The sequence below is a fragment of the Sebastes fasciatus genome, chromosome 19 (genome assembly GCF_043250625.1).
Source record: "Sebastes fasciatus isolate fSebFas1 chromosome 19, fSebFas1.pri, whole genome shotgun sequence".
Lineage (NCBI taxonomy): Eukaryota > Metazoa > Chordata > Actinopteri > Perciformes > Sebastidae > Sebastes > Sebastes fasciatus.
In genome coordinates, this window is record NC_133813.1 from 9,153,825 (window position 1) to 9,176,901 (window position 23,077).

Sequence of the window (23,077 nt, forward strand, 5' to 3'; positions counted from 1 at the left end):
CTTTACGAGAAAAAAGTCGTATTATTACGAGAATAAAGTTATAACTACGAGAAAAAAAATTGTAATATTACGAGAATAAAGTCATAATGTTAAGAGAATAAAGTCGTAATATAACGAGAATAAAGTCATTACTTTACGAGAAAAAAAGTCGTAATATAACGGGAATAAAGTCATACATTTACGAGAAAAAAAGTCGTAATAAAACGAAAATAAAGTCATAACTTTACGAGAAAAAAAGTCTTAATAATACGAGAATGAAGTCATTACGAGAAAAAAAGTCGTAATATAACGGGAATAAAGTCATAACTTTACGAGAAAAAAAGTCGTAATATAACGAGAATAAAGTCATAACTTTACGAGAAAAAAAGTCGTAATATAACGAGAATAAAGTCATAACTTTACGAGAAAAAAAGTCGTAATATAACGGGAATAAAGTCATAACTTTACGAGAAAAAAAGAAAATAACACGTTAAATTACTACTTTATAATATTATGACTTTATTCTCATAATACAACGACTTTATTTTTGTAATATTATGACTTTATTCTCGAAATCTCAGATTTATTTTTTTTCCTCAATGTGGCCCTAATACTCCGTCGTAACGTCATACCACAGACCTACAACAATGATAAATAAAAATGAAAATATACACAAAAAACAATTATTCATATCCACTCATTTATTAAAAAATCCACATGGAGCCACTGGAGAGCTAAAGAGACACATGTTGCTGACTCCTGATCTAGCACAACCTTAGTGTAGCCTCAATTAAACTAAACCAGTAATACGATATTATTACTTTTTTACTACAGTATTTACTCTTTCTTAGACTAGTAAAATGATGAAGTTAAACTGTGTTAATCTCGACAGCTTCATGGAGGAGTTTACTCAGCTAGAACTGGTAAGGTAGCTAACGTTAGCTATGCTCAGCTAGTGTTAGATAACTAGCTAAATTGTGGATGCCATGTGTTATTGCCATTATTGTATTGTACCTTATTTCTTTAGTGTTTGATTTCCTCTTGTATCAAACAGAAAGTTACAGAGGTTAATGGCAAAAACAACGTGATGGAGATCATGCTGGAGGACGCCAATAGACTCATGAAGTTCCATCTGACCAAGGAGAGAAGTGTGATTGAGGGTGAGTGTTTAATCCTTTCATTGGATGAAAACAGAAAGGAAAACTTGAGGTGCACGTTTATTTTACTTATTTACTATAGCTTTGTTTTATTGATTTGACATATGTCTCCCTCTGCTGGTGATTTTATGCCAAATGACAATCCTCCTGACTGATCTCCAGTTTTCACTTCACGAAATTAAATACTGAATTTGTGAAATATACTGATGGGCTGAAATATTAAAGGACATATTTTAATACATTGTCATGCAGTTCAACATTTAAAGATGAATAAGATTCATAGCAACAATGAGTATTGAAGAAAATACAGGATGGGGGAGTTTCAGCATCACATAGTGTTAGATAAAGGTAGGAAAGAAATACATTAAAATACATTTCACCCGGTTGTATAAACTTTATGTCCCTCATTGAGGTGTTTTATATGGAGGACGGAGCTTGCCAAAATAAAAAATAAATGAATAGATAAATAAATGACTTGATAAATAAATAATTTTGTCATTAAATGCAGCAAAATTAATATTTAAAATAAATTTAGCCATTAATTAATTGATTAAATGTGACATAAATGGATATTTCTGTTTTAATTTGCTTCTTTATTTATTGGTCTTTGTCCTTATTTACTCTTATGTTTAATTTTCCCATTTATTTATTTATTTTCTCCATAGTTTTATAATGGAACCTGTACATATGTATGGCAACTAAAAAGCATCAAACAAACCATGAAACCTTCCTAATTCTATTGATCTACCTGTTGCAGAGAGAGATAGTCTTCTTGTCACAGTGAACAGACTGCAGCAGACTCTGCAGGAGCAGTGCAACCTCAGGGGTAAGTGCAATAACACACTAGACTCACAAAAAACTATATATATATATATATATATATCCTATGCCAACTCTAACACAAGTTAGAGGAGAATATGGAATAAATGGTTCTAGATTTAATACTGTTGCTGTTGTTATTATTGCTGTTTTTCGTAGTAGCCGTTTAATTAAATTATAAATTAATTAATATTTATTTTAGACAGAAAACGGACAAGAAAAATAATTGTAAATAATACTAATAATCCACAATTAAAAGCCGGTACTCTATTAATTTATGGAGCTGTGCAAATCTCTGCATTTTCCTGCGAACACTTGTGTTAGCAAATGGGATTCTGTCCAAAGAAAAAACACTAGACAGCTTTTAGTTTGATGGTATGATGTCAATATACGGTCAAAAGATAATTTTCACTGTCTGTTTTAGCTGTGAACCGCAGCATGCGTAAAAAATAGGCAAAACCTAATCTTTGCATTTTTTTTTTTTTTTAATGTCTCTTGGAAAAATGTGAAAATGTCTTATTTTCTGTGTGATATCCATTTAGTATTATATTATTTGGTAAATAAACCCATAGCACCACTGCTATAGTAATTTACATAAAACGGTAATGTAAATTCTTTGTAAGGATTTACATGATATATTCTGAAATTGTTCATGTTGCAGTGGAGAATGAGAGACTGAAGAACTATATGGCGGACGTAAAACAACAGAATGAGAGAACCGCAGAGGTAAGAACTGAGGCAGGAGTGAACACTAGCAGAATTTATCATTAAATACATTGAAAGGTGAATGTTTCCATTCCCATTGCTGGTCTGTGGTCAAGGCAATGTTCTCTGTATGTTGTGATACGAATGTTCGTAATGTTCAGAGACAGCTGACTTTCCACGAGGGGCAAGTCACATTTTCCATTTAACTTATTATTATCTCTAAACATTGTCTTCACACTGTCATCAGGATGGAGAAGCTGAGCTCCAGCAGCTTGTCGGTGATATGAGAGCAGAAGCAGAGAGACACAAGAGGGAGCTAGAGGCTGCAAGACAGCAGTGCAGGAGAGAGGTGGAGGATGTCCACAGCCAGCGTTTCCATCAGTGTAAGACCAGACTAAAACAGACAGTGACAGTGCTGATGTTATAAAATGAATTTAGATTATACATGCACAAAGTAATCCCCCTACAGCCCTAAATTCTTAATGCAAGGCACAGGCAGCGGTATAGATATATCCGGAAATTTACATTTAACACTTGTGGTTGTAAAGTAGTTAAACGTGTGGAGCATTTCACACTTTTGTTTTTCAGTGAGACATTACCAAAGTGACATTGTGAGAGTCTTGTAACAACAATAATGATATCAGCCCACAGCACACAATCTGTATTTGGCTGGGGCCTGCTGTGGTTTTATTTCCCGACTTTTAGTGGAAGCTAAAGATGCTGAGGTGAAGAGTCTGCTGGAGAAAAAGGATCTGGATCTGGAGGAGTTGAAGAGGAGGCTGAAGGACCAGGAGAGGGAGAGGCAGAGCGAGCTCCTGAAGTTACAGATGGAGGTAAATGAAAAGCTACTGCCAGCTACAGTGTTGCTGGAGTGATTTCTTTCTGATTAGCTCAATGAAAAAGGTCACAAGAATTTATTTTTTTCTACGCTTAACAAGCCTGTTGTACATAAACTAGATTTACATAGGAATAGACTGGTATTGTTCTATCGCTATTTATCAGCTGCTATTAAGCTCCTACCAATGAGTGTTGACCTGTGATGGCCAGCTTCCTCTCTAAGCTTGTTGGTCTTTTGCTCTGTTTGTTTTGGCAGTTTGGTGCCAAGTTAGCCAGAGTTCAGAGTGCAGCTCAGTGGAGCCAACAGCAGCAGCAGCAGCAGCAACACGGCTCCAACCTTCTTCCACAGAGTGTCTTCAAGAGGGTGAGCAGCCCACACACCACCTTTTACCTCCTTTTACATTATAGAGGGTCACTAAAAAGGTACAAAACACATTTAAATGGTAATCAATCTGTAATTCAAGGGATTATAGTGCAGGAACATACAGTATTTCATACTGTAAACCAGTTTTTGTAGGTTAGGAGTGAGGACAGAACCACACAGGGCCACACTACATGCGTGAGCAGCGCGTGACGTCTACCTCGCTGAACTGTGTGGTCATTTCCTTATAAATATCATTATATTCATTTGAGACAGAAAAATGTTAAGAAGCATGTGCTCATTTGTAGATAATAATAATAAAAATCCACATTAAAAGCCGGTACTCTATTAGTTCATGGAGCTGAGCAAGTCACTGCATTTTCCACAACACCTGTAAATATTTCAGAATAAAAGTCTTGTTTTAACAAATGAAGGGATTTTGTCCCATAGACTGTGTATAAGAAGTGGACGTAGTCACCGTGACGTCACCGATTGGTTTGTGGATTGCGGTTTTGAAGCCTTGAGTTCGGCATTTTGACCGTCGCTATCTTGGTTTTTGCAAGCAGAAGTGACACGAGAGGGTGGAGCTAAGTACAACCGAATGCTGAATAAGACATTTTTAGGCGACTAAAATCACACTGTGAAAGGGTTAAAGTTGTAAGACGAAAACATGGACATTTACAGCTTCTCAAATGTGGGCTCTTCTCCGTTTTCATTTCATCATTGTGAATTGAATAGCAATTTAAAAATATCACCTTGGGGTCTGGTAAATTGTGATGTGCATTTTAAATACTAAATTAATCATAAAATAGTCATTCAAAAAATCACAAATGATAATGAGAAAACAATCAGTAGTTCCAGCCCCAAGAAGAAATTTGATTAGGAATAGCTAAATAGAAAACCCACCGCAGGCAAACAGCCCGAGCACACTGACTACCATTTACCTGATGCAGCCTTTCACAAGAATCACTGAATAAAAGATGTAGAATTAGCGGGTGGTAATTTTACAGGTAATCACTGTGAGCTCTGCGGTCCTGTTCTGAGAAATGTCTTGTTTATAATGCCTCTCTCTAGTGTAGTGTTTGTGGATTAACTGTGCGTGTGCGTGCGTGTGTGTGTCCTCAGAAGCTGCAGTTTTTCCAGGAGGAGAAGAATAAGGAGATTGTGGCTCTGCGTCAGAGAATCAAAGAGCTGGAAGAGAACCAGCGCGCCGGCGGCTTCAACGACAGCCGTCTGAAGAGGAGAAAGATGTAGTTTGTCTAGAGGCTAGCAAGCTGTTGACCTGTCAGCTCTGCAGGTGCATGAATCTCCTGACTTTCTAGGGGGGCAGGAGTGACTTAAAAGTGTTTTTGAAATTTCCAGATTTATAATTCAGTTGCATTTCAAAGCAAAATTCAGTTCCTCAGAGTTGTATTTTACAGATATTACTTATTTATCTATGGTGCTTCTTGTGCACTTATTTATCTATGGTGCTTCTTGTGCACTGTCATGCTCGACTAGATTTGCAGCTTCACCGACCCTGCTTGCAGCTGACTCTCAGTGTGCAGAGAGCACATGTAAACACAGGCCATATTCCTATCTAAGGCTTTAATCCAATCAGACGCCTGCATGGGAGGGCAGCTGGGGGGAGGCGCTGAAGCAGGAGAAACGCACTTCTGAGTGAATCAGTTAGCTGGAAGGCCAATCCCGCTTAATTAAATGTGTTTATCTCCTTTGATTCAAAGAAAAAAATAAATTATTTATCAAATTTCTCCTAATTTCTTTTTAGATTCCTTGAAGTCAAACTTGTGTTCTACTAATCTTGAGCTCTTGAACTCTACTTCCTGTAATTTGTGTTCAAGGATTTACCATTGTTGCTGTTTAAGAAAGTAAAAGTGCAAAGATCTGCTTCCCTCAGTAGCCTAAAACTTTTACGTCTACCAGAAAAATTCTTTAAGAATCGATTTTTAACACAAGAGTGGAGCGTTCAGTGAGAACATTCATAGTAATGCAGTCCTCCTTCAGCTCAATACCAAGATGCAATTCTGCGATTGATTAAGTATGTCGGAGCCAAATTGATACTTGAATTTGGAGGACTGTGTAGATATTTTATTTAAGTTAAAAAACAAATCTGATCCGAGGGACACATTGGCCAATATTTGTTTTACAACATTATGTTTTTAACAAATTGCATAAACCAACTCTTTTGATAGGGATCCCTTACATTTTTTTCAGATTATGAGATAGGTAATCTGAAAAACATCATGTGCCTCTATGTCCTCCGGTGTCCTCCAATGCTCCTAATAGCATCTGCAAGATTTCACAGACCGGGACTCATGGGTACCCATAGAACCCATTTTCATTCACATATCTTGAGGTCAGAGGTCAAGGGATCCCTTTGAAAATGGCCATGCCAGTTTTTCCTCTCCAAAATTTGGCCAAAGCGTTATTGGAGCGTTATTTAGCCTCCTTCCTGACATGTTAACATATCATGGTTGTTACCAATGGATTCCTTGGTCTCTGAAAGACAGTAAAGGTCTCATGGGGTTAAAAGAAAGCTGTCTTGATGTCTTTTGACTGTAGTGTCTCCTTGCCGTCCCTCCCCTGCTCCTCACAGGGACAACACACCTGTATAAAGACGCTGGTGAAGTGCTGACGTCGTGCTTTGTAATCTCTTTATCTGCGCTGCCCAGCCAGCGTCTGAAAGTGGACAGAGAGCTAATCTCTCTGGGAACATTGGGTAACACCGTTGCATAACCTTTCATCTCACAAAAGCCAAGAGATCAACCTTCAGCCGCACAACACCGTCTCTCACACGGGTGTCTGCTTTGCTGAACCTGCAAACCAAAGCATTCTGCTCATATATACTGTGGATACAAATACAATATGCACATTTTGTCGCCATCCTTTGGGCCTCATTTTCTGCCGTCCTGAACTGATGTTAACCGTTTGAAGGGATTGGCACAGACTCAAATTAAAACAGGATTAGAGTTCATGACACCACCTTAATCCTCATCAGCTTGGAGCAGGAGAGGTTGAGGATAGACAGAGGTGAGCTGTGAGAGGTGTGGCCAGGGAAGCTCTTACTGTCTGTCCACTTGACTGATGACTCCCCCCCCCCCCCACCCTCCTGTGTCCTCGGCCATCAGTGTGCAGTAGTCTGATAGCGAGGACAGAGAAGGAAACAGTGACGGCATCGGTCAGCTCAGTTCTCTAAGGACCTTCTGCAATGACTTTGGCACAAACTGTCAGACTTCCACATGTAAGTGGAGAAAATTCCTTCTTCTGGGTTCTACTGGGCCGAAAGAAGAACTTTCTCCTATCTCTGCATGCAGTGGATTCTACGGCTGTGTTTTGATGCAGAGGAACAGATTGCTGACTTGGTAAGAAAACAAGTTTTCTATATGCTTCCTATATTCTTGTTCTCTTTTTGTTAAATTCCTCCGGGGGACATTTTAAAGGGAAGTTTTACCTGAGCATGTATCCTACTGTTAACCTGTGTTTACATGATGATGAAATGATAAAACACTGCTACGTGCTATTACCAGTGAAGTAAATACCTCCTATAACCTCCTATCAGCAATTTCAGGGAAAGCAAGACAAAACCGAGTATATGACTGGACCGTGTATTGTCAGTCTGTGAATTGGTGGTTAAATTGTTATACAGATAGTCAGTGGTCATGTCTATAATGTTAAATCCAGCTGTACATGTCCACCAGGTCCGACGAGGACACCAGGACAAAGAACGTATATTGCTAAGAAGTGAAAGTCAATTGTTCGTTCCATTGCAACATCAGCGCCCAGCAGCAAAGTAAATTTGTACTTGCCCCTATACAAATTTACGGCCATGCAAGCGAGATGCTGTCGGCACTCCAGCGACGTTTGAAAACAGCATTGTTTTATCCGCATGGTCTCAGACTTGCAGTCCTGTTTCCAGGACAGTTGAAATGCTTGCTTGCGCTTCAGCTCAAAGACTTTGTCTTTACCTGCCGCCCGATTGGTACTGCGCATGTGCAGCTCTCAACAGAGATGAGAAGGAAGCACGAAGGCTTACTCCTTAGCTATTTCCATCATCAGCTCCATAAAAAACTGTGTATAATTAGTTTTTACCACTAGCCCATTTGGGCAAGTGAGTTGCTAAATTTACTAGCCCAACATGGCATTTTACTTGCCCCGGGCAATTGGGCAATCCTTATCGTTGAGCCTTGAACTACTGTATGTCCAAACCATGAGCTGGTAAATGACATTGATCGATGAACATCATCATGTTTTTGAAGATGACCTTATCCTCAGCCAGCTGCAGAAATGCCTGGAGACGAGTACCAGGTGAAAAACACCAAGCGCCACCACAGCCTCTACAGCCTGACGGACAGCTCCGACGTCGACCCAGACGATGAGGAGGCCAACGCCCCGCTGCGCCCCACCCCCCTGCAGAAGCTCACCACCGACATGTGCAAGGACGAGAAGACCATCAAGGACCTGATCATAGGCCGCAGGGTGGGCTTCTACAAGGTCCGCGGGGAGATCGGCTGCGGGACCTTTTCCAGGGTCAAACTGGCTTTCCATGCTCTGACTAAAGGTAGGTGTACATGCTATCAGACTTCACTGTCTAGAACCTTTATTTAGATCACCTTGTGAATAGCTTTAAGGTAAAAGACAAGCAGCAGAGGGAGGTCATAAAGTTAAACTGGATGCAGTTGGTTGTTAAACAATATAGGAAAGAAAAAAAATTGCATATTCACTTTCCTTGGTAGTTTGAGACCTTTTATATGCATGCACATAAACTATATAGCAAACTAAAGGATGAGGGAAAAGCACAAAAGCATAATGGGTCCCTTGTCCCTGTCTCTATGTCCCTTCATCTGTCCTCCTCATAGACAAAGTGGCCCTGAAGATCCTGGATAAGACCAGGTTGGACAACCACACCCACCGTCTGCTCTCCAAGGAGATCATCAGCATGGAGTGCCTGCATCACCCGAACGTGGTGTGTCTGTACGAGGTGGTGGAGACGCCGAGCCGCCTCTACCTGGTGCTGGAGTACGCAGGAGGAGGAGACCTCCACAACAGGATCACCACCGATGGAAAAATGTCTGACAACAGCAGCAAGGTCACCTTCGCCCAGATCCTTTCTGCCATCAAATACATGGTTAGTGACATTTGTGTTTGGTTTTCCAATCATAGCAGTTTCGTTGCTGCTGGGATTGCAAGGAATCAACTGGGTCTAAATACAGCGATTGTGCTGCCCGCTTTATTTAGACCCAGTTGAGGTCAGGTTGTCAGGTTTAAAGCAAGTTCTCAAATCTACCTTGAACTCAACCAGCTTGTATGTTTTGCTGTGCAGCACAACATCAACGTCATTCACCGGGACCTGAAGGCGGAGAATGTTCTGTTCACCAGCACCGGCTGCGTGAAGGTCGCAGACTTTGGATTCAGCACGCGGGTTTCAAACCACAATGACGCCCTCGACACCTTCTGCGGTTCGCCACCCTATGCCGCCCCCGAGCTCTTCATGGACGAGTGCTACCTGGGGGCCCCGGTGGACGTGTGGGCCATGGGGGTCCTGCTTTTCTTCATGGTGACCGGCAGCATGCCGTTCCGCGCCGAGACCATGGGGAAGCTGCGGCGCTGCGTCACCGCAGGCGCCTACACCGTCCCCCCCTGGGTGCCCGGCCCCTGCCAGAGGCTCATCAAGGGCATCTTGAAGGTGCCCCCCGTCGACCGCTACGCCGTCGACCAGATGCTGGGCTGCGATTGGCTCTTACCCATCCAGTTCCCCTGGACGTTGGTGCCTTCCGAACCGTCGAGCCCTCTGCAGGGCCTGCTGGACTCGCAGCGCGAGGACCTGGAGGAGGAGGTGGAGAAGGAGATCAGGAGCTCGCTGGCGAAGCTCGGCTTCACCGCGGTGCACCTGCAGAACAATCAGCTCAAAGACAGCCGCAGCCCCGTCACCGGGGTTTATCGGATCCTGCTGCACCGAGCCCAGATGAGGAGGGGCTGCGACAGTCCCCCAGTGGTCCGGGGGATGGTGAGGGACCCCAAGAGGGAGGGGCTCCGGACCTACAAGGGCCTCAGACACAGCTCCAAATTTTGTGTCCTTTCATAAAAGACTGTTAGAGACGCTGCGGCACAGTTTTTATACAGACTTCTTTTATACAAACATGAAATCAGTGGCAAAAGTGATTTTTTTTAAGGTAAATGTTAAAGTGCCTGATGAAGTTAACCCTCTGAGACCCACAATAGACCAGTTTTTGTCCATTTTTAGGGGGGTACAGGGTGTCTTTAGCAGGTCAACAGTAGATGTCACATAGAAGTGGTGTACATCATCTGAAAGCTGGGAACCTGAAGATTAATTTGAGATGCTGCTCAGCACTGAGTGTCAAGTCGTTCTAGTCATAAATCAGAAATAAACATGATTTAATCACCTAATTAATTAAAATAAAGTGTGGGAGTATAAATATATAGAACATTATGATATAGGTATATGATGGCCTTTCCCATACTCTATTATGTCTCACATTGTTGCAGCAATATTCCCTCCTAAATACCACATTAAGACACCAAGACTTTGAGGAACACCATAGAAGAAGCCATGCTGTGATTTGGTATCAAAAACTTTTGACATTTGGAGATTTCTCACTTCTGTTGTGTAAACTGCACAGAAACCCTCTTTATGTCAATCTACCTAGGAAAGCCACCCATCCTCTGAATGCTCTAGGTCTGTAGTTTGTGGCTGTAAAGTTTTATGAGGCTGTGATTAGCCTAGAGGTCACCACAGGTCATTACGGGGAACCTGCTACAGCCTGTGAAAGACAGTAAAGTCGGTTGGGATCGCGGGTCTCATGGGGTTAAACAAAAGTAAAAGTGAAACACAAAGTAATTGTGAAAGAATCCATCTAAAGAGTGATTTTTTCCTTCTTAAATGACTTGATTTGAATGATTTTTAGTGGCTTGAAGAGGTGAAAGTACCCAGTATTTTAAATAATAATAAAAAAATAAAGGTCATTTTGTGTTTTTGTTTTTTATCCTTGGGACCTCTCAGATTTATGAAATAATCACAAATGCTCTTAACAAGCTACAGGAGACAAACAGCAATTAGACTACAATACTGTCATGGTTAATGATTACTTTTCTGTGCAATAACTCTTTCATGCAAAATATATTTGTGCACCTGTTTTTAGCTTTTCAACCCCTTAGAGTGCACAGAGGAGTTCAGTAAATATGAAAAAACATTGTACTTTTGTTAAAGGGAGAAGGGAAAACCCACTTAAAGAAATCCTCCATGTCTCTTTAAAAGAGACTCCTATTGTTTGTGGAAAAACTAAATAAAGTGGTGAAAAAATACTGATGCGTCACGCAGCTTTCATTGAGCAGCTGGTGGCTGCTGCAGCCAGACAGAGCTGAGCTCTAGTCTTTGTGGCTTGTTTACCAAACTTTCACTAAGTGCCTGAGAGTAAATAATAGTCAGCAGCTGGCAGGACACCAGATGATACTCGGGGCCCCTCTCTCCATCATCTCCACAACCGGCCCAAACCAGTCAGACCCAATCCCACTCTGGCACTGGAAACCCCCCTAACCCCACCTCCACCACCATCTATCCATCTACCTATTTATTTTGATTTTACTTTATTTTATCTTATTCTTTTTAATCTTGCCTTAATTTGATTTGCACCCTGACTGACAGCCAGCCATCCCCCACCACCTGTCTCAAACAGCACACACACAGTCACGTGATATTGATCTTGCCCAGTTATGTTGGCTTTTTTAAAGTTTTCTTTCTTTCTTTCTTTATTTGTTTATTTATTTGTATTATTGTTATTATTTTGTTTGTTTTATTTATTTAAAAAATATATATTATTTATTTATTTATTGTTATTATTGTTATTATTGTTATTTATTTAAAAACAATTCTCTTTCTTTAATTTATTTTTCTCTCAATTTTGTTTTATCCATATTTCATTTTATTTTATTTTGCTATGAGTAAAAAGGAAGAAAATAAAAATTAAAAAAAAGATTTAAAAAAACAAAACTCTTTTGTTCTCTCAACTTTTGTTGGGCCATGATGCCTCAACACCAACTGGGCTCCTCCTCCTCCATCTCCTCTCTCCTCCCTCCTCCCAGCCCTGCCCCTCCAGACCCCCACCTGCAGGAGAAGCGGCAGATGGCTCGGCGTGGCTGCGGAGACATCTGCAGGCCGAACAATAGGCGCTCTGTGCGGACCGCTGGAGCTGACAGGCCTCGGAGCTCCTCTATTGTGCGCTGCGCCATACACATGCAGATGAGGTCTGCAGAGAGGGACAACAGCCAGCAGATGACAGGCTTTAGCGCCTTCCATGCAAATCTGCTGAGTCTGGAACTTTTGTTAGTTTCATAACCCCCCCCCCACACACACACACACACACACACACACACACACGCACAGACACGCACTCACTCCTCTCTGACCTCTGACCCCTCACCCACCACCTCCTCCACCTTCACCCAAACACACACACATTATACACACAAGTCAAGCATGAGCTTTGCAAGAGAAAGTAAACACAGCACAACAAACAAATTATTTTTTTGTTTTCTTTTATTAATTATTAATAGCATTTTCCACTTACAAGTTCAAACAATTTCTAAAGTGAAAGTGTTAGAAAGATATAAATTAGTTTCAAACATTGTTCCAACAGGATGGGAACATCAAGTCATTTTTTTCAAACATTTGTCTTCAATACATCATTTAATGCTCATAAGACAATTTTACAAATTAAGTTAGCCATTTTCTAAAGTGAAACCTTTAGAGAATAAACTTTTTTTCTAATTTTGTTTTAATATGTTTTAGAATATTATTTGTCATTGTGAAACCTTTAGACAATAAACTTTTTTTAAATTATTTTTTTTCATATTTCCAAATATTATTTGTCATTGTTAAATTTCTAAAGTTAAACCTTTAGAAAATAAACTTTTTCTTTCACTATTTTTTTTAAATTATTTTCGAATATAATTTGTCATTGTTACATTTCTAAAGTGAAACCTTTAGACAATAAACTTTTTTTTTAATTATTTTTTTTTTTTAATTTTCGAATATTATTTGTCATTTTTCAATTTCTAAAGTGAAACCTTTAGAGAATTAAGACAATTCTGGAAAGTGGGAAACATTTACGCTGATTGCAACTGTTGTCATGTTGCTCATACAGCAAAGAGGTCGCCTTTAAAAAAGTCTTTTTTTAAAGAAACGCCTCCTCCTCAGCACCGCTTCTTCTCCTGCTGCGCGTGCCTTCAACGTGCATCTCCTTCCTCTCCAAACCTCATCCGCACAAAGAATGAGGGTCGATGTGTCGCTCTTGTGGCATGCCTGACTCCCATTCACATAAAGAATGAGAGTCATCTTGGCATGTACGGGACAAGAGGACGACGGTTCACGGACCGGGGGCCCTCCATCGGGCCGGCGCCGTGCTGCCTGGATGGGATTCCTCCTCAGGAGTATCCAGGGATGAAGAAACAGGGTCATCCTGGTCATCAGGATGAGTATTTCCAGATGAGAAGCTTTTACAGCATCTGAGCAAGAGAGGAGCCGAGGCCCGGATCAACGCTCGAGGAGGCTGATCTCAGGAACCCAGTCATTCAGACTGCGGCTCTCCTCACAGAACAGGTGCAGCTTCGCCAGAGCTGGGTCCTCCCAAGACCCTTCAGATGGGTTCTGTTGAAACAGGAAGAGGAAAGAGGCTTTAGTCACATGTTTCTACCAAAAAAGCATCACATATAGACTTCTGGAATGATTCAGAATCCCACAATTCTGGAATGATTCAGAATCCCACAATTCTGGAATGATTCAGAATCCCACAATTCTGGAATGATTCAGAATCCCACAATTCTGGAATGATTCAGAATCACACAATTCTAGAATGATTCAGAATCACACAATTCTGGAATAATTTAGAATCACATCATCTGAGCTCTAACATACCGTGATGAGGACGCAGTGCGCATCTTCAAGCTGTTCATCAGCCTTGTCTCCAACGATCTCAGCCAGACGCTGCATGTCGCTCACTCTGACGATGCTGATGTCGTTGTCGAAGCAGAAGGACTGGATGAGAGTGAAGTGGATCTGCAGAGCGATGTCACATTCGAACTCCTCATCCACGGCCAGGACACAGAAAGACACGCTGTCTGGGTCACTGTGGGGGGAAAAAGGGAAAAAAAGGCCATGAGATTCCATCCAATAATGATCCAAACTATCTGATATGATTGATGCAAAGTGCATTAAGTTGCAGCTGAGAGTTTCATACTTACAGATTCATAACTTTTGCGCACTCGTAGACACCCACGGTGATGGAGTCGTTCTCTTTAGCAGACACCAGAACCTCCTCCAGGGCTTTGCCGGTGCATTCAGCACGCTCGTTGGCTTTCTGGATCAGAACTTCCTCGAGAGTCATGATGAAGATGATGTAGATATTCCACAAAGGGAGATGGTTCAGAGAGATTTGGTTTGGGAGTAAATCCGAGAAGGAGCAGAGTGCTTTCTATACTGCAGCCTCCCTCTCTTATATTCTCCAGCTCGTGCGGCTCAGTGAAAGGACTGCGCTCTGATTGGCTGGAGCTGAATGGTGTATTGGTATGATAATGCTATTGTCGCACTCCGGCTCGTGGCAGATTGATGGGGGTCATCGAGCCACGCACGCTCCACCTCTCTGAGCTCAGCAGCTTGCATGGCCTGAAACTAAAAATAGATTCATTAAAGAAAACAAAAGTTTGATTACTGCAGCACTTTGTGCAATTGATGCTCAGCATGCATCTCTGCAATCAGAATCTGTGTTTTCTCTGGTTTGCGCAAAATACATGCATTTATGAGAACTCCTAAAACACACAGATTCTGATTGCAGAGATGCATGCTGAGCATCAATTGCACAAAGTGCTGCAGTGATCAAACTTTTGTTTTCTTTAATGAATCTATTTTTAGTTTCAGGCCATGCAGACTGCTCAGCTCAGAGGGGAGCCTGGCCTCAAACTAAAAAAATAGATTCATTAAAGAAAACAAAAGTTTGATCACTGCAGTACTTTTGTGCAAATCAGACAAAACATAGATTGTAATTGCAGAGATGCATGCTGAGCATCAATTGCACAAATACATGCATTTATAAGAACTCACACTTAGAACTTGCACAGAAGCTTCATGTTGTCCTTTTAAGTTTAAGTCCCATGAGCCACCGTTCAAACTTCAAAGCATTCAATATGAACTAAACTAAAAGAAAACGCAACACACTCTTTAAAAAGTTTCTTGTATTTTTATCTTTTTGGTGACAGTATTTGTGCAGCAACACAGAGAAAGTGTGAAGCTCCCCCTCCCCCTCTCCAGCAGAGAGAAAGGGCAGGTGGATGATGCCATCTGTGGACTAGAGGCTGCCCATAAAACGGCCCCATTGTGTGCACAGAAGCCCTCTATTATCACGGTCCTCCATACAAATGCAAATGACCAGCGCGTGCCAGAACGCTGTGCGTGCGTGCTGCGCAATCTGCGCTGCTGACCACGTGGCCACCAATCAGCTGTCCAGAAAACCCCTTGCTCGGTTTTTATTTATTTACTCTGGGGAGTTCAGGGGCTGAATTCTGCAGGAGAACTTGTGAAGTTTATTGCACATTTTGTTTAGTATTTGTTGCGTGGATCCAGCAAATGTTGTCATCTCTGCTTGTATTTAAACCTATTTCTTACAATTTTGTCAATTTCCAATCACTTTTACGCACGACGAAACTTTTACGCACTGCTCTATTTGGGTGTATTTAGTATTTTGATGCACAGATCCACTAAATGTCTTTATCTGTGCTTTAAAATAAACTTGTTTATGAGAACTTTGTGAATTTCCATTCACTTTTACGCACAGTTTTATTTGGTTATATTCAGTATTTGGTGTGTAGACTCACTAAATGTCTTTATCTGTGCTTTGAAATAAACTTATTTATGACAACTATCTATTAACTCCCGATCACTTTTACGCACGACGAAACTTTTATGCACTGATCTATTTGGTTATATTTAGTACTTTGATGTAGAGATCCACTAAATGTCTTTATCTGTGCTTTGAAATAAACTTGTTTATGACAACTATCTATTAACTCCCGATCACTTTTACGCACGACGAAACTTTTACGCACAGCTCCATATTTCATCTGCTCCACTGACAGAGCAGCATCTCCCTATAACAGCTCGTGCTTATTTGGTTCCATGTTATCTGCATAATAATTCAAAACCACATCTTGCATCAGGTCAGGCCTGCTGCCACTGCTGCGTTAATATAGAGGAGGAGGGGGGCTGGAGTGGAGAGGAGAGGCTGCAGGAGACACAGGTTGGCGGTGATTGATTCAGCGCTATTGTTCTGCAGAAGGCAGAGCAGCAGATGGAGAACTGTCGCTATGAAGGACCTCCTCCTCCTCTCCTCCACCTCCTCCTCCTCCTCTCCTAAACCCAGGTCACCCCGACCCCAGGGCGCGCCTATCTTTTGTCTACAAGTCTCCACATTGGCCAGCCTGTTGTCTGAGTTCTGATTCAATTTGAATGCCAAAGAGAAGAGCTGATGGTCTGAACTTTCACAATGCAAAAGTGTTATCTCCAAAAAGACGCCAGAGTAAAGTGTAAATGCAGATAAAAATCACTTTCAGTTTGAGCTGTAAACACGTGCGACACAATGCTGAAAAAGCAGTGTTTTGTTAAACAACAAAACACTCTTATCTGTGCATTACTGCAGCAACAACATCATTTGTTTATTTACATCGCTTTCAGTTTCTGTGGCTTGCTGCAAACTCACCAGCAGCACATCAGCTGTGCTTACGTTTGGGCCAAAGTGTGATTAGGATCCAGCTGATGGAGACTCAAACACTGAGCTATTTTTAGGAAGGATCAGCTTGCATGGCCACAGGGCAGGCGCGTGCAAATCGATAGCGACCTATTGTTGCTGGAGCACATCTGGCACACGGAAGCCTCCTCGGCAGCAAGCGACAGGTGTTGCTGCTCAATGCTCTTCATGGAGACCTGCGGCGACGCACTAAAGAACTGAACCTCTTTGTGAGGACTGAACGTGTCTAAAGCTGCAGGATGAGATGTTTAGATATTGTGGTTCGTGCAAATATAACTCAGGGTAAGGGACAATTAGTAGATATAAAAAAAGTACAATAATTGATATTTTTTCTTTGATCAAATACGTGTTTTTGAGCCAAAAACAGGCGAAAATCAATCAATTTAAGTATGATTTAGCCTAAACTTCTGCGTTCTGATTAGGTTTAACCTCAAAACTTTGAAATCATATTTAGAGCAGGTTTAAAAACTGCCCTCACGCCCAGCAGGTGCTGTCGGACTTCCTTTGTCCCCCCACCAGATGGTATCTCTCGGTTGCTATGGAAAGTAATGCAGACAGAGAGATAAAGCATGCAGGCATCTCCAGATGCCACGCGCCTCAAGTGAGGCCCGGTTTTAGGCATGCAAAGCAGCGGCGCGTGCCACTGCCCAATCTACAAACAACAAAAAGTAGTGCATGCAGTGAAATTGGTCACGAGTTATAAAAGTCTGTCTGACATTCAATGCATTCAAGATGGTAGGTATCTTAGCATGATGACAATTAAAACAGTACCAATCTGCAGAATACCAATGCTTATATCAAAATGTTACAAACTTCCAAAATGTTATTTTTATACTCTTATGGTGATGTCCTCTGCAAACATCATGCAACTTTGTAAGAGGCATTTGAAGGACAATATACATTTTAGCACACCATGCTGTGTATGCACGCTGTTGCATACTTGGTTTCCATTACAGAAAGGGAACATTTAAAGGCAAAATCTCACTAAACTTTAACCTTTAGATGAGGTACTTCAAGAACAGTCAGAGTACAATACTGAATTCAGAATTTTATTGTGGAGGTTTGAGAGAAAAAAAAAACCCATAGTGTGTAAAAGTACAGTGGAAAAAGTAATTTATTTTGACATGAAAATAATAGCTGGTGAAACCTTCAAGTTTTGTTGTTATTTTTTTTGTGCATATTTCGAGATCTAAGGCGTCTAGCCCCAGGCAAACATGTAGTTTTTGAATGCACTGGTACATTTTGAGATTTCGGGCTATTTCAGGCTATTATTTTGCTTCCATCAGACTAGTGGAAAGAATACATCCAAAATACACATTTAGGTGTTTATTTTACTATTTTGTCTATTTGCATCTGTAGATTTCTCCTAAATTCACCAAAAGTTAGCTCTAGATAATGCCTCATTTGTATATTTAAAACTTGTAATACAATAGTTGTCTTAATGTAGGTAATCACCTGGGGAAGTGTCATGGTGATATCTATTAGTTATTCATTTTTACCCTATTCACCTGAAGTGTGTTCAAAATGTATGGAATTCTACAATTCATATTGTTTGTTCATATATCATTCTGATTTCTATAATATTTTATTAGGATGGAAAAAATAAATTTGTTGACAGTATTTTCTGATTTATGGAGTGATAAAAAAAAGATATCCAAAATCCCCTCTGTAAAAAGCCTTTGACTCTAATATGTCGAAAAAATTAAACAAGAATTTCTAACCTGGCTTTATCCAACGTTCAGATTTCTGTTCTGGAAATATATGCATATTAGCATAAATTTGATAAGATCATGCCTCATTTGCATATTTAAACATACATTTTCAGAAAACGTGTAATACAAAAATTGTCTTAATGTAAATAATATCTTACATTATCTATTAGATATCTATTAGTTGTTTTTTTTACCCTATTCACCTTGGGTGTCTCCCCTTAAGGTGAGATTTGAAGATGTATTTTCATACCAGTCCAGTCAGCCATTGATTTCCATACATTTTGTAAAAAACTTGTAATACAAAAAATAACTGTCTCAATGTAAGTAATCAACTGGGGAAGTTTTATGGAGATATCTATTATTATTTTTTTTTTTTACCGTATTCACCTGGGGTGTCTCCCCTTATGGTTAGATTTGAAGATGTATTTCAATACCAGTCCAATCAGCCATTTATTTCCATACATTTTCAGAAAACTTGTAATACAAAAAACAACTGTCTCAATGTAAGTAATCAACTGGGGAAGTTTTATGGAGATATCAATTTTACCCTATTTGTCCCCCTTATGGTCAGATTTGAAGATGTATTTCCATTACAGTCCAATCAGCCATTGATTTTCTTTTTTTTCTGTACATTAGAAAATCAAATAGCAGAGTCCTGAACGTTGCAACAAATCTACAAAAATGTTGGAAATCAATGGAAATCAATGGCTGCCTGAGAAAAAAAAGACATTAAAAGCTACACCACAACGGCACGGTTTGCAAGATATTCAGCTGTGATGTAAAGTGCTGTAGATTGTGAACATGGAAAGCTTTGCATGGTCCTCTTTTGAATGGGAGTTATTGGTTGCTTCTAATTCTTCCAGAACTTTGACGACACCAGTCTTGTCTCCCTGTGTGGTTTCATTATTCCTGTCAGATGAAAGAATCATTTAAAGGTCAGAGACTTTCTACATCTGATCCTTTCAACCAAAGCTTCCCCCGACTTTCTAAGACTTTTCTATAGGCACGCGTCCCCGAGGGTGGGGTGGGGGCTGCAGGCCTGTTGTAGCCATTGTGCCCCGAACGGCCAATCAGAGAGTGAGCGTGTGCCGGGTCTGCGGTATAAATGCTGGCAGACTCTTGGAGGAGACACAAACACTCTTCTCTTAACTTCTTGACCACATCAGCTGAACTGATCTGAACTGAACATGCAGTCTCCTGGAAAATCTCTGAAGGAAGCTCTGCTCTGTGCTCAGAGCGAGGAGCGACTCACCATTGGAGTCTACGAGAGCGCTAAAATCATGACTGAGTAAGTAAACTAAACATGACTTAAATTGAACTTTAGCATCCTCTCTGAACAGCCAACGTGATCACCATCGTACAACAGCAGCTAACCAAGACGTGACTTTTCTTTGCCCACAGTGACCCGGACAGCGTGTCTTTCTGCGTCCTGGCCGTGGATGAGTTCAAGTGTGACATCGCTCTGCAGATCCACTTCACCCTCATCCAGTCCTTCTGCTTCGACAACGACATCAGCATCGTCAGAGTGAACGACATGCAGCGTCTGGCTGAGATCGTTGGTGACAAAGCGGAGCAGCTTGAAGATGCCCACTGCGTCCTCATCACGGTATGTAGAGCTCAGATTGTGTGATTCTGAATCATTTTAGAAATCTATATGTGATGCTTTTTGATATAAACATGTGACTAAAGCCTCTTTCCTCTTCCTGTTTGAACAGAACCCATCTGAAGGGTCTTGGGAGGATCCAGCTCTGGCGAAGCTGCACCTGTTCTGCGAGGAGAGCCGCAGTCTGAACGACTGGGTTCCTGAGATCAAACTCCTCGAGCGTTGATCCGGGCCTCGGCTCCTCTCTTGCTCAGATGCTGTAAAGCTTCTTATCTGGAAATACTCATCCTGACAAACAGGATGACCCTGTTTCTTCATCCCTGGATACTCCTGAGGAGTAATCCCATCCAGGTAGCACGGCGCCGGCCCGATGGAAGGCCCCCCGCCCGTGAATCGTCGTCTTCTTGTCCCGTCCATGCCAAGATGACTCTCATTCTTTATGTGAATGGGAGTCAGGCATGCCACAAGAGCGACACATCGACCCTCATTCTTTGTGCGGATGAGGTTTGGAGAGGAAAGAGATGCGAGTTGTGCATCCTGCGGTCCCCGCAGAGCCAACGTCGCACGTTGAAGCACGCGCAGCAGGAGAAGAAGCGGTGCTGAGGAAGAGGCGTTCTTAAAAAAGGACTTTTTTAAAGGCGACCTCTTTGCTGCATGAGCAACATGACAACAGTTGCAATCAGCGAAATGTTTCCCACTTTCCAAAATTGTCTTAATTCTCTAAAGGTTTCACTTTAGAAATTTAACAATGACAAAAAAATATTCCTTTAAAAAGTATTGGAAAAAATACTACTGAAAGGGTTCACTTAAGATATGTAACAAAAAAGTGTTAAAATGAGTGTGTGAATCTGAATTATGAAAAAACTGAAAAAAAAACAACCTAAAAAATGTACTTCCTGAAGGTTTCACTTCAGCCTTAGTTATGTCAAATGAAATAACATGTTCACTGCATATCAGATTTTTTGTAAGATGAATGCCTAGAAATAAAATTTCTGAATTCAATATTATCCTCTGACTACTTTGTTTAACTTTTTCATCTGAGGTTTAAGTTGTCTGAAGCACGAATGAAATCAGCCTTTTCTTCTGCAAACCAGCTCCAGTCTGATTTGTCTTTCTCGGCCCTTTTTTGGGGAGTTCTTTAAAGAGGAACTGTTATACTTATTCTTCAGGTTCATACTTGTATTTTGGGTTTCTAATAGAACATGTTTACATGCTTTAATGTTCAAAAAAATGCTTTGCTTTTCTTATACCGGCTGTGCTGCAGCACCTCTTTTCACCCTCTGTCTCAAATGCTCTGTTTGAGCTCCTGAAAAGTCAAGTCTGCTCTGATTGGTCAGTTTGGCCCACTCTGTTGTGATTGTTCAACAGAACCAAACTCTTCAGACTCTGCTCCAGCTCCAATCTAACTAGCTTTGTTTGAGGGCGTGCCAAACTATTATGCAGATGTATTACTTGTTGACATCGCCACATGACTTGCCCCAAGCGAGGGAGTTTAAGTGTCTCGGGGTGAACAAGTGACCCCGAGTCACTTGTTCACGAGTGAGGGTAAAATGCAGCAGGAGATGGACGGGCGGTTCGGTGCAGCATCTGCAGTTATGCGGCTGCTCTACCGGACCGTCGTGGTGAAGAGAAAGCTGAGCCGGAGGGCAAAGCTCTCAATTTATCAGTCCATCTGCGTTCCAACCCTCACCTATGGTCATGAGCTTTGGGTAGTGACCAAAAGAATGAGATCGCGGATACAAGCGGCCGAAATGAGCTTCCTTCGTAGGGTGGCTGGGCTCAGCCTTAGAGCTAGGGTGAGGAGCTCAGACATCTGGAGGGAGCTCGGAGCAGAGCCGCTGCTACTTGAAAGGAGCCAGCTGAGGTGGTAAGGGCATCTGATCAGGATGCTAACCTGCTGGCGAGATGCATATTTACCGCACAAACATGAGAGTGCTCTGATAGCTCAAGCTCAAGAAAGTGAATAAGTGCACTTCCCAAAAGTATTCAAGGCTATGTTCAGGCAGACGTTATCTTAACGCATACTGCTCATTCATTTCAATGACTTTGTTGGCATAAAAGGGGAGCTGACACAGAGACTCAAAGACAAAAGTGCATTTACTTAAAGGGGACCTATTATGCTTTTGTGCTTTTTCCCTTTCCTTTAGTGTGTTATATAGTTTTTTGTGCATGTAAAGGTTGTGCAAAGTTACAAAGTCCACACCAAAGGGAGTTACTCCTCCCCACAGAAACACTGCTCCTTAATTGCCTGAAACACCTTGATTGAAGCCTCGCCTTTTCTTCTGTAACATGGTGATGGCACCAAGTAACACACTTTGCCTAGTGGCTAGTTTGGTACATCCTCAAATAAAGATAGTTATAGTGGAGCTGGAGCGGAGTCCGAAAAGTTTGGTTCGGTTGACCAATCACAACAGTAGGCCGGCTGACCTCTGCGAAAAGAGGTGCTGCAGTACAGCCGGTATGAGAAAAATAAAGCGTTTTCTGAACATTAAAGCATGTAAACATGTTCTAGTAGAAACCCAAAAATCAAGTATGCACCTGAAAATGAGCACAATAGGTCCTCTTTAAGCAAAAAGGTACATTTATTTTACTTTTTTTGACCAATCAAATACATGCACACAGTCTGGGTGAATGTTCTGTAGCATTATGATAAATCTGCTTTTCACTGTCAAGACAGAGGAGCAACATATTCTTGCCATAACATCTTTCCAAGTTGCTGTAAAGTCTTGCTGCATCTTGGCATCTGAGAAGACTTTGTTCTGGTTCCTAGTTTTTATTCTTTTATTTCTTTGTCAGGTTGAAACATGGTCAGATTTGATTGATGTTCTTCAGGACTTGAATATCACAGTGACTTGTAGCCGGTGAGGTGTTTTCTGACTTTGTGTGGCTCTGTGATTCAGTGTGTTAACTATAATCGTGAGCAGAAGTTGTAGTTTTATTTCCTGATGCTGCTCGCATTGCAAAGTCGAGAAAAAAATCTGCCAAACTGCAGCTTAATGAAGGTGATCTTTTGCTCCTGGCACACGCTGGTTTTTCTTTTCTTTCTCTCATTTGTGATTCAGAACCTTTAAGAGGCTTTTGTGTCTTTGGACTCC

General features: G+C 41.2%; 4 protein-coding genes across 5 annotated transcripts; 3 read left to right on the top strand and 1 right to left on the bottom strand.

The window, feature by feature from the left end:
* Positions 1-704: 704 nt before the first annotated feature.
* On the top strand, positions 705-5,309 carry ccdc152 (coiled-coil domain containing 152). The gene is made up of 8 exons (XM_074617124.1): positions 705-902; positions 1,034-1,139; positions 1,894-1,962; positions 2,617-2,681; positions 2,908-3,043; positions 3,366-3,493; positions 3,754-3,861; positions 4,984-5,309. The coding sequence occupies exons 1-8, from the start codon at positions 840-842 to the stop codon at positions 5,110-5,112; spliced, it is 804 nt and encodes a 267-aa protein (XP_074473225.1). The 5' UTR covers positions 705-839; the 3' UTR covers positions 5,113-5,309.
* A 5-nt stretch (positions 5,310-5,314) lies between these two features.
* On the top strand, positions 5,315-11,571 carry nim1kb (NIM1 serine/threonine protein kinase). 2 transcript variants are annotated; one of them, XM_074617123.1, is made up of 4 exons: positions 5,315-7,220; positions 8,115-8,416; positions 8,715-8,983; positions 9,179-11,571. In XM_074617123.1, exons 2-4 carry the CDS (start codon positions 8,143-8,145, stop codon positions 9,938-9,940), a joined length of 1,305 nt encoding a protein of 434 aa, XP_074473224.1. In that variant the 5' UTR covers positions 5,315-7,220; positions 8,115-8,142; the 3' UTR covers positions 9,941-11,571. The 2 variants fall into 2 exon arrangements, with proteins under 2 accessions (XP_074473224.1, XP_074473223.1); XM_074617122.1 differs by having other exon boundaries at positions 8,131-8,416.
* Positions 11,572-12,789: 1,218 nt separating this feature from the next.
* On the bottom strand, positions 12,790-14,428 carry LOC141757151 (growth arrest and DNA damage-inducible protein GADD45 gamma-like). The gene is made up of 3 exons (XM_074617441.1): positions 14,113-14,428; positions 13,787-13,997; positions 12,790-13,519 (listed from the first exon to the last, which is right to left on the bottom strand). The coding sequence occupies exons 1-3, from the start codon at positions 14,253-14,255 to the stop codon at positions 13,406-13,408; spliced, it is 468 nt and encodes a 155-aa protein (XP_074473542.1). The 5' UTR covers positions 14,256-14,428; the 3' UTR covers positions 12,790-13,405.
* A 5,138-nt stretch (positions 14,429-19,566) lies between these two features.
* Positions 19,567-20,850, top strand: LOC141757268 (growth arrest and DNA damage-inducible protein GADD45 gamma-like). Its single transcript, XM_074617647.1, has 3 exons — positions 19,567-19,667; positions 19,781-19,985; positions 20,095-20,850. The coding sequence occupies exons 1-3, from the start codon at positions 19,567-19,569 to the stop codon at positions 20,206-20,208; spliced, it is 420 nt and encodes a 139-aa protein (XP_074473748.1). The 3' UTR covers positions 20,209-20,850.
* Positions 20,851-23,077: the final 2,227 nt, after the last annotated feature.